The sequence below is a fragment of the Sorghum bicolor genome, chromosome 3, assembly GCF_000003195.3.
Source record: "Sorghum bicolor cultivar BTx623 chromosome 3, Sorghum_bicolor_NCBIv3, whole genome shotgun sequence".
NCBI classification, from domain to species: Eukaryota; Viridiplantae; Streptophyta; class Magnoliopsida; order Poales; family Poaceae; genus Sorghum; species Sorghum bicolor.
In genome coordinates, this window is record NC_012872.2 from 68801650 (window position 1) to 68812229 (window position 10580).

At 41.3% G+C, this 10580-nt stretch overlaps 1 protein-coding gene across 2 annotated transcripts; it reads right to left on the reverse strand.

The window, feature by feature from the left end:
- On the reverse strand, positions 2018-10190 carry LOC8060999. Of its 2 annotated transcripts, none has more exons than XM_021456451.1 (13): positions 9810-10188; positions 9167-9691; positions 7633-7955; positions 7382-7474; positions 7196-7286; positions 6689-6782; positions 5487-5584; positions 4840-4909; positions 3938-4038; positions 3501-3617; positions 3304-3380; positions 3163-3207; positions 2018-3080 (listed from the first exon to the last, which is right to left on the reverse strand). In XM_021456451.1, the coding sequence occupies exons 2-13, from the start codon at positions 9494-9496 to the stop codon at positions 2567-2569; spliced, it is 1953 nt and encodes a 650-aa protein (XP_021312126.1). In that variant the 5' UTR covers positions 9497-9691; positions 9810-10188; the 3' UTR covers positions 2018-2566. The 2 variants fall into 2 exon arrangements, with proteins under 2 accessions (XP_021312126.1, XP_021312127.1); XM_021456452.1 differs by having other exon boundaries at positions 2208-3075; positions 9810-10190.

A 10580-nucleotide genomic window follows, 5' to 3' on the forward strand; every position in this document is an offset into this window, starting at 1 on the left:
TATTAGTATTTATATATATAGTTAATCAAAGTTAAGAAAAGTTGACTTCTTGGAAAGCGATAACGACTTCTATTTTGGGACGGAGTACAAAATAGTTAGTGTGATTTACCTTATGAAAATAATCTTCTTCTTCAGGGCAACATACCACCTTCAGAGCTGTTGCAAGCTTCCGTGCACCCCAATTCTCACAATTAATGTCAGATACCTTCTTAAAGCACACACTAGCATTGCCCAGGTATTCAAAATGCTTCTTGTAAACAGCATCACAATCAAACAAGGCACATGACGTCGCAATAATTTGCTCAATGAGCTGAAATACAAAGAGCGATGTTTCATAACTAAGAGAAAATTGTAAAGGCAAGTTTTTCTATGAAAACTTAAATCCCAAACTTGGGTCTGTCAAAAATAAAGGATTATAAGTGCACAGCACATAAGCTATCATATAATGTAACACTAAATGGCAGGGAGCTACAAAGCAGAAAGCATGGCAACTCCAACCATTGAACTCACCATCTCTTGTTCGACATCAAATCCATAATGACTCAAGAACATTTTTAGTCCTTGGCTCATTGTCATCTTTAGCCACCTCTGCTTTTTCTGTAGGCACTAACTTGTGCATTAGATGCTGTATGCCCCCGCATTACCTCCATCACAATTGCATTGTGCGTGCATGGTATTCCCTGAAAGAAGTCGCAGCAACAATGACCCTCAAGTTGTCCAAAAAATATAACCAGACAAGGAGCAAAATACCCACCAACTTTGATTCAATGATTGTTTTATATTCAGGTTTTCCAACAGCCAATTTCATCCCTGAGAGGCGCCACTTGTAGATCATATCAGCAAGCCGTTTGTTAACACCAGTATCAGCATTTATGGCTCTGGATTTGTCCTCAAAAGTTTCAAATTCCATCGGCAAACAAGATGTCAAACAAACTTAATCAAGAAGGATTGCCAATGAGCTTGCGTTCCTTTCCCTAAATGCAAAGACTACTTAATTAATTTGATAACAAGAAAGTAAGGAGATAACAATCAGATGGGAAAGCAAGGAATGGAGGAGGCACTAACACAAGATGCTCGGTGAGGATCAGCAAACTTTGCCCAGATATCCTGTAAGAGGCAAATAATAAAACGGAGACATTAGGCCGATTGCATAGACCAAAGGAACAAGAAAGCACGTCAAAGTGAAAAGTGCAAAATCAGAGGGCGTCTCAAACAGCAGCAACATAAGCCCATAATTCTCCAATCTTTTAGCTGCAAACAAGATGTCAAACAAACTTAATCAAGAAGGATTGCCAAGAAAAAGAAGGCACATAAACGAATCGCATGTTCATGTATCAAGATGAAGCCAGCCAGCCCTGGGCACGGAGCTACCCTCGTCTCCGATAAGGCGCTTATATGCGGAAACAAACATAGCCTTTGTCTATAACTGCTCTGACTTGGTGGGGCTTTCTCCTAAATCAGCTTTATCAGTTTTATTTTTTTAAATCAGTTTATGAAATTTGTGAAAGCGTAGAATTCCCAAGTGGTCCATAAACTTGCATGCCAGTATCATCTTGTCGTTGTTTCATGCCGCCGGCTAGTGAAGTTGCCGTGATTTCTCAGCTTCCGATGGCTAGCTCTCAAACTTGAGGAGACGGGGGTTATACATTTAGGCCGTGATTTAGTAGCTTAAAACAATAAGGTTGCCTTTAATCAGCTAATAAAATAATGATAAAATAGATGTCGATATGTTTTCAACTCGATACATTCGGTTTAATATGCAATAGATTCTAAAATAGTCGATTGTTAAATTTATTAAAGAATGGTCTTGAAAAAGATTTAACAATTAGTCAATAATGCTATTTTGAAGACATGAGAAAGAGAGAGAGAGTGATATGGTGAGAGAGAGAGAGAGAGAGAGTGATATGGTTTCAAGTAATATATGTGTAATAACAGATCTAGCAAAACCGCAAAGAGAATCACTCCCAATCAACCAAACGCTTAAAATGCTACTCCATTTACACTAGAAGCTAGGAGCTAAAAAAATCTACTTCACACTTGCTCCGTGTTATATTCTATTGGGAATCAACAGAGAATTAATTTTCATCGGAGAATCAAGGAGCAGAGCTCTCCCAAACAGGGCCTACTACGAGCGATGTTGAATTGTTGATTAGCTAAGCGGGATCACTATGTCTAAGGATTTGTTGGGGTTAACAAAAACAGCAGGAAACACAGCCAGATCTTTGATGCTCCCCCCTCCCCTCTCAAAACTTGCATTCCTTGTACATGAACTAAGTAACACAACAAATCCCTTTTTACAATAAAATTTCACTTTCCTATTAACCCTGCCATATATCATACAAAGTTGGCCAGGACATGCGCGCATGGCCACCATCTCTAGCCGCATGGTGCCTTCAAACGGGCACCGTGATGCCGGTTCATCTCAAGCAGGCACATTGCTGCAGAAGTGCTGACAGCATGCCAACTCAGCTCGGCCGATTACTTGTATCCTTCAAGCAATCTTGATTTTCAGGATCATAGATTGAGGGTGCATTTTCAGACTTTGGCATTGATTAATCTAGATTCATCATTGTACTCTCAGATTGTCAACTCTATCGATCATATCAAGGGCTTTTGTCCGGTCGATCTCAAAGTCGATCACAGGAAGCAGCCTCCTGATTGATAGCACCTCTTTACGGTTGCCACTGCTTGGTGAATGGCTGTTACTTTTGCTTAACCTGCTTTGCTTATTATGCCTTTCCTTAGTGTCAAACTCCTGGCTTTTGCTTATGCCAGGGATGAATTTCCTGTACTTGACATCCCTTAACATATCTTGATCTTCTTGCGTCAGAAGAGGTGAGGAATTGCTGCTGTTTTTGTTTGGAGACAATGTAATTGAGGCCCCTCTCTGTGTCGGAGATCGAACAGGAGACTTGATTGGAGATCTTTCACCATTTGCAGTTTTGCATTGACTGATAAGATGATGAAGCCAAATAACAAGCTCGAGGATATATGCTTCAGTCTTGTCCTTGTCAGCATGGTACAGTGTCTCAATTCGGGTCAGGTCCATCTGCCCAGTTGGCTTGCAGTTCACATCTGACCTGTGTAAGACAAAGGATCATTATTCCTATGTTCTAGCCATATAAACTTTCCTGATAGAAATGAGCAAAATCAGATACCAACCCAGTACTTGCCCACTCTCCAACCCAACCAAACCCATGGTGAGCCCTGGTATGGACAGATCATAAAAAACTCAGTAACAAAAAGGGATAAGCAGAAGCCTTTATTTTGCATGTTATGAAGGTAGTTAAGAATTTAGATTACTTGGTGGTGTTACTTGCAATAGGAACAAGCCACCGCAGGGTCTTCTCCATTTCAGCCTTGATTTGAGAAACATTAAGCTACATAAATCCAGCAAGCATTAAACTTACAATTACATGCTTACATGTAACAAACATAGTATGATGTTGAGTGCTACAGCCTACTTTCATTTCTCAAGCCATGGGTGCCATCCTACATACCTCTTCCTTGGATCCAAAGGAGTGTAGCTTAGAGCGGAGAGATGACTTTATGGTTGGTGGCAAACTTTGGTATAATGCATCCCTTGTATTTGGAGGAACAGAGCTTGAACGAGAAACCTGTCAATTGATCAACCCTTCTTAGGCTACCAGAAAAGAAGCAAAAAAAAAAGAGTTTCTTAGCACAACAACTTCAATTTGTGTGGCACACAAAACTACAAGTACTGCCCCATGAACTGTAGGCCTGTAACATTAATCCTCCATCTCATGGAAAAGTTGCGTTTCTTCAATAAAAATATTGGGGAGTAATGGATGTTTGACATTGACAAAATTGTGTCAGCAATGCACCAGAACTGTTTTCCGATACAAATGAAAGACCTATTGAATTTCGTATCCAGGACACAGAGAAAACAATAGAACAGTGTAGCCTGTGAACTTACAAGAGTATCGATCTGACTGATGATATTGGCATAATGCAGTGCAAGGCCTGCTGGACCCAATCTATTACGTCGCTTGGTAGGTTCCTGTGATTCTTCACTGTCTGCATAGTATTAGGATGACAACTTTCAGTCAATGATAAATACAGTACTGGTAACAATCATAATATATTTAAAATTTAAATAAGATTATGTTTCTACTATACGCAAATTACATAATAAAAAAGTTCAACCATGTTCATAGACCAAAGGTGCAAGTACAACTGTGAGCTTGTTTCCCCTAAGACTCTTGCTGTGGCATAATGGTAGCAAAAACAGTAAATCAGATCCACAACTGGGATAAGAGAACGACAGGTGACAGCTCAACCAAGGAATGAAATGCGTCCATGTTTTATTTACCATGCTGAGTGAGCAAGATGAATATCATACAGTTTGTAACCAAGAAAATCAATGAGCATGGTCCCTTAAGCATACAGTTTGTAACCAAGAAAATCAATGAGCATGGTCCCTTAAGAGGTAGTGTGACGAGGCCTGCTAAATGCCAGTGGATTGACAAACAAGGAAGGTTGATTTGTAAGAACTTGAATTGATTCCCTTGTCACATCATGCAATAAAAGATCACTAAAAGGCCAGGCCACCCACGTGGATATACATGCATAACACCTCTCTTAGGCGTTCTCACTTTGGCGAAAATGATATGACCTATTGTGGTATCCGCCAATGCCCAAAATTGTGCCCCTAGAGTGAGAAGGTGAAACTGAAGTATAACTTACGACACACTAGTAACAAGATGTGTTAATTACGTAGCTCATATGCTTTCAGCAGAAAAGCAATCAAGATGATAAACTAGCCAACAGCTCAATCTGTACAAAAGTTTCATATAAGATAATCACAAAGGTTATTACCTGAACGCCCAAATGCATTATGGATCTCCAAATGTAAGAAGTGCACAATGTCCACAAGCTTTCCCATGACCTAGGAGAAACAAATATTATTTTTTGAATTAGTAGAACAGGATTGAAAGCTTTCCTAGAGCTACGAGTTTGGTTAAAACCAACTATAATCACATGCAAAGAGAGATGCTAAAAGTTCTGACACAAATGAAAAACTATAGATGTGTCACGGCCTAGGTCTACTGGGGAAGGAGTTGGAGGCCAGCAAATGATATTAGGTGGCGGCTAAGGCATGGATAAGGGATCCACCATGAAGAGATGAGAGAGCAAGAGCATACTACCTCTTAATTCCTGCTTCTTTCATTCAAAGGACTCTCCTCTCTTTATATGAAACAGGGAGCTAACTTCACCCTAGATCTGATCCTTACAACATAGAAGGTTTTAGAAGACTCAACAGGCCAGTAACCAAGCACAAGCTTGCACATTACTGTCCACATGCGCCAGCCACGAGTGCTACAGTAACTTGGGCCAACAGCAGGCGCATGTACAGTAATAGGACCATGACATTATGTTTGACTAAAATCTTAAAACTACATTGTTAACTCTAACTACACAATTATGCAAGCATACTAACCAGTTAAATAAAGCTGCATACCAACCTCTTCCAAATTCTTAGACCACAGAGACTTTTTCCTCAAACTTTTAACATGTTTGCGTTGGCTTTTCACTTCCTGCTTTAGTATGTGCATGTTATCACCTGCAAATTAACAGAGCCACATTCAGCACTGTTATCAAACGACAACAACAAAACACTGTAAAATGTATACTCATCAAACAGCATACAGGCTGAATTGGCAGGTATCAATCAGAGGTGCATACCAAAAGGGTAAAATACATTTTGCCAAAAGAAAAAGAGGGGTGAAGAGGCTAAATGTCATGGCTGCATACAGGCTGAATTGGCAGGTATCAATCAGAGGTGCATACCAAAAGGGTAAAATACATTTTGCCAAAAGAAAAAGAGGGGTGAAGAGGCTAAATGTCATGGCTAAAGATAATAAAGGCAATCCACTAAAAGGAATGGAATAGAATAGATTACATCAGTAGCATAGGAAGAACTAAAATTAAGTGGCACAAGTAGTAGCAGTAGCTATACTCGTGCTTGAATGCTTGATGTTCAAAGATAGAAATAGGTACTGGAAATTCAGAGTTATTTTGCCTTGCCTAGGTACTATTCTTATTCACAACTCAGGTTCATGTTAACAATAAGCAAATACAAATCCAGTCTCTGCTGCTAAGTGTACTTTAAATCTACATCATATCAGGAAACCTGAAGAACAATCTTCTATTACTGGATTTTCATTTTGTTCAACCTGAGAAGAACAAATTTTGATTATATCCCTTCCTTAAAAGAAGTGCCGGACGCAAGAAAAATTTTTGGCTGATTTGGACTTGTCAGGTGCAGTTGACTGTCAGATGAATCATCTAGCCCTGGATATATTGGTCAAAGTACACTAGCTGCGGCTCACCTAACGGCAAATATGGAGACAGCTGACAGTGATAGATGACAACATAAGAAAGATACCTTGACCATGTTTATACATGCATGGAACTGTCCAAGTCAAATGGACTTCATCAATCAAGTGTGTCTCCTATAAAGTCAGTCACGAGAAGACATCCAGAATATTATGTTCAAACTAAAGTTCCTAATGACCTGAATCCCGAGTGTTCTGTTCAAGATGAACTTTTCTCAAATGATAAAAAAACAAAACATGAGTAGCACCAACCAGAGGAGGAAAAAGTTGTTTCTTTTTCAATGTAATTCTTAAATGACTCCATTATATTGTCATGTAAAAGAACTGACCTCTTTGCACAACACTTGAACCATCCTCTTCATGCTGTTTACGCTGATAATCTTGTTGAAATCTATCCAGGGCATGCATTTCGTGGTATAGTTCCTAAAAGTTAGAAAGGTGATAAAGTTCATAAAATTGGAGAAAAGAAATGCTGAAAAGAACAGAACTGATAGATGCCAGGAGAGTGACAGCTAAATTTGGATAAAACTATGCTTATGGCTTAAAGGCAGACGAATATTAAGATCATTACTATTTCACGCATATAACTGATTGAAAGAACAGTTTAGTCAGAGACTCAAGAGTGCGAGCATAACCTTAGTGACATACTAACAATTTGAGACCACTCTCTGACCTCTCTACCTCTTCATAGGATATGCAATTAATCTTTTGAGAAATCTTAAGACTGATTGTGCATTTATGTTTTGCTGTTTACAGTCTGCTGCATTACAGTTATTAACCTGATAGACAAAAGTCACTACACGGCATTGCTTCCGAGGTACATAAATATTACTTACAGCTGTAAACTGAACAGAGGACACTAATTCCTGCATTACTGATTCTGCCTCTTCTTTCAATTGATGTTGAGGAGTCCGTTCTGATGCCAACCTGAAAGAGTTTGATGGCATAAAAGCGTTGAGTTATTTTTCAATACCCTAAAACCTTTGACTCTATAGGTTGCAGGGGCCCAAAGTGAACTTTACTTATCAAAGTAGCGATCCAAGTTGTGCCACTGAGGATCCTTGCAACGATTTCCAAAGCGAACAACTTCTGTCGAAAACACTTTCAACTCTTCCCTGTTGGACCAAACAAAAACTTCAGTAACTACAAGCATATAAAAACAAGTTGAAGTACAATTTTTCTATATAACCAGGTAGAAGCTACTTAAATAAAATAAATAAACAGTTCAGACAATTGTTGTAGTTTATAAAATCATCAGAGATTATTCACTAACCTTTTGTCAGCAGCAGCAATCTTGAGTAATTCATCCATATCTTTGGATATAAGGTTCTGAACACCTTCAGAGTGAAGCACCGTTCCTTTTAAATGCTTTATGCTATCTTTTGAAAGGGCGCGCATTAGATTGCAACCTTTGACTATGGTATTGGCAACCTCAAATGCTAAAATAGATATTCTGTTGCCCTTTGTTGTAGTGCCTGATCCAAAACTACTTATGTTCAAATTTGTCATGCTACTGCCAAGTGTGTCAAGCACTTCCACTGCTTTTCCAAGGCCAGCAGTACTAGCTCTACCCAGAATTGAGCTTACTTCTGAAACCTATTTCAACAAGGAAATAAAACATCAAACGTGGCATAGGGTCTGGCGATCTCTCTGACCGAACAGAATTTTTGAACATTTCATGGACAAATAGTTAAGGGTGAACATTTCAATTTAGCAATGATAAAAGCTCGCACATATTTACATCTTTCCTAGGTTTAGCATAGCAATTCATTTTATGAATGGCTGGAAGTCATGAAGCTATGGTAGTGTGGCGATAAATAGGAAAAACTACAACAACATCCTGGCAAAGTGATAAGGATGCAGATGAAAACAGCATAAACTGCATCGGATTTGAAGGATGTGCACTCTCAGTCACTCACAAGTCACAAGTATGCAGCAGTTCCCACAACAACACTCTAAAAATGCCTTTTAGCTGATTAATGGTTCATGTTGGTGAATAGCTGAACCCACGCGCTCCAACCCAGGGACAAATCTTTAGGTATATTCCATCCTTTCAAGTTCTTTTTTTCTTCCTCCCCCATATCAAGGGATCCCGCTATGCACCAGTGAGGTCTTTGTTGGAAAGTCCAAACCATCTCAAACTGGTGTTGCACAAGATTTTCTTCAATTGGCAGTACCAGTAGCCCCTATGTTGAAGTTAAGTGAAATGACCGCCTTTCCCCATTAGCTTAAGCTTTTGAGTTGAATAGGTCAGTATAAGGGCAAAATATCTCGACTCTCGAGTTCAAATCCTGGCAGGCACAATTAAATACTCCTAAAATAACTGCAGCCAATTCCTATTTCCACGTTTGAGGCCTGAGGGATCCTACACCGCTACACGTGAGGCGGGGCCGCGGGGCGTTGAAGTATAAATGAATTGTCCACTATTCCCCATCAGCTTAAACTTTTGGGCTTGAATTGGTTAGTTGCTCGGTCCTTTCTTGTGTGACCACAAATCCAAAGCAACATACACATTCATTATAGCAGAGAATAACAAGTTCCTTGCTGCCAAGCACTCAAAGAAGACTTATTAAAATTCACACAAAGATGTTAGTAGATAATCCACTAGTTCAAGATATCATGAAAGGCTAATGCTACAGAAAAAAGAAACTTCAAAATCCCCATGAGAAAAGTGCACTAATCCCTAAGCAACATTATCAGCAAGAACAAAATACACTGATATAAGAAAACAATTCAGTTTTTTAGTGGACAAGGAAAGAAACGATTGATTCAGCTATAATGCACCCAAGTAAGTACTGAAAACTTGCCTTATTCGCCACACCCATCCCTGACTTCTGCGATGGCAACCGCGCCAGTGGTGGTAGTGGTACCCCATCCCATGGTGCTGCAGTGGTATCTGTGGAAGCTTCACGAACTGCAGCTTGCGACACCGATACAGGCAGTGGTGGCGGCGCTGGCTGCTGCTGCTGTTGATGTTGCTCTTCTTGTGTCCTCTTGGCAGCAGCTTCCCCCACCACAGCTTTCTTCTCCTCCTTCACCACTAGACGGTCATGGTGGTCGACCACCCGGCCGGGGCCGAGCGTAGTGTCGCTGGGTGACTTGTCCACCGCCGACCCCTTGGAGCAAAAGCCCCCCATTTCGTTGGTCCCTCTCCAACCAAACCCTAATCCCCCAGTGCCCACCGGCGGCTCTTACCTCCCACGCACCCAAACACTCCTGATCCCCGCGCCGCCGCCTCCCATCCGTACCAAACCTATCCACACGAAAATGAACCAGCTCGGAACAAAGGTCCCGGCCGCAGTACTAAACTTCCAACCAGTGAAGCCGCCCACCTGCAGAACCCATGAGAACAGCGCCAAGTCAGCAGCAAGGCGCGAAATTTCTGCGCGAAACCAGAGATTTTCTCCGCAGAAACGCATTTTTACAGGAAATTGGCGCGAGAGAACACACCTGCGGCGGGTGGATCGGCGAGGCGGCACGGAATCGGGCGCAGAGGCCCTGACCTCTCGAAGGGAATCGGTGGATTTGGGGGAAGCGAGTGAGAGAGAGGACGCGATGGCCGATGGGCAGGGTGGGTGAGCTTTGCTCTTCCTATGCCTTCTTGGAGAATGGAGAGCAGAGTAGCCGGGCGTCCACTCCACCAGCGGAGCTGCTGCGGCAAGGAGGGTCCAGTCTCCAGTCCACTGCAGGCTCCACGTCCACGGTGACCAACTGCCGCTGCCCGCTGCTGCTATTGCCACACGCAGGAGGCGCACGCACAGGCACAGCACAGCAGCGGACGCTCATAACGCGGTGTCGCGGCGGCCGTGTCGCCGTCCGTGTGTACGCAGTTATTAGAGGTTAGCAAGAGCAATTGCAGCGGTCATGCTATCTTATTTATTGAGCGTGCTCCATCAGATATTTTTTCCAGTGCCTTTAGCATAGCATGCTTGCCTTGGATGCAAATGAACTCAGCAAATATTTCCTTTTTCATGGAGTTGAAGAAGATAGTTTGTTTAAATGAAGAGACAGGAGTTAAACCGAGATTGAGCAGAAGCAGATGTTTTCTCTTTCGCGTTTGATCTTCTGTGAGAAATCTTGACTGAAAATATATACCTTAAACCAGTCAAAAGCTATAGCTAGTCGTATTGATTTGCGTCCATGTTATTTTAATAACACGTAGTTGATGGTGTTTCCTCGTTAGCATGTCATGTGCAGCGATGACTTGGATTGTCCAATTGA

What these genes read in the sequence shown, in the direction of transcription:
- LOC8060999 (XM_021456451.1), bottom strand. Translation starts at nt 9,496, where the DNA reads ATGGGGGGCTTTTGCTCCAAGGGGTCGGCGGTGGACAAGTCACCCAGC. An exon ending in ATTGCTGCTGCTGACAAAAG is followed by an intron (nt 7,475 to 7,632) that starts GTTAGTGAATAA and finishes TTGGTCCAACAG; the next exon opens with GGAAGAGTTGAAAGTGTTTT. An exon ending in TTCAAGTGTTGTGCAAAGAG is followed by an intron (nt 5,585 to 6,688) that starts GTCAGTTCTTTT and finishes GTTAATTTGCAG; the next exon opens with GTGATAACATGCACATACTA.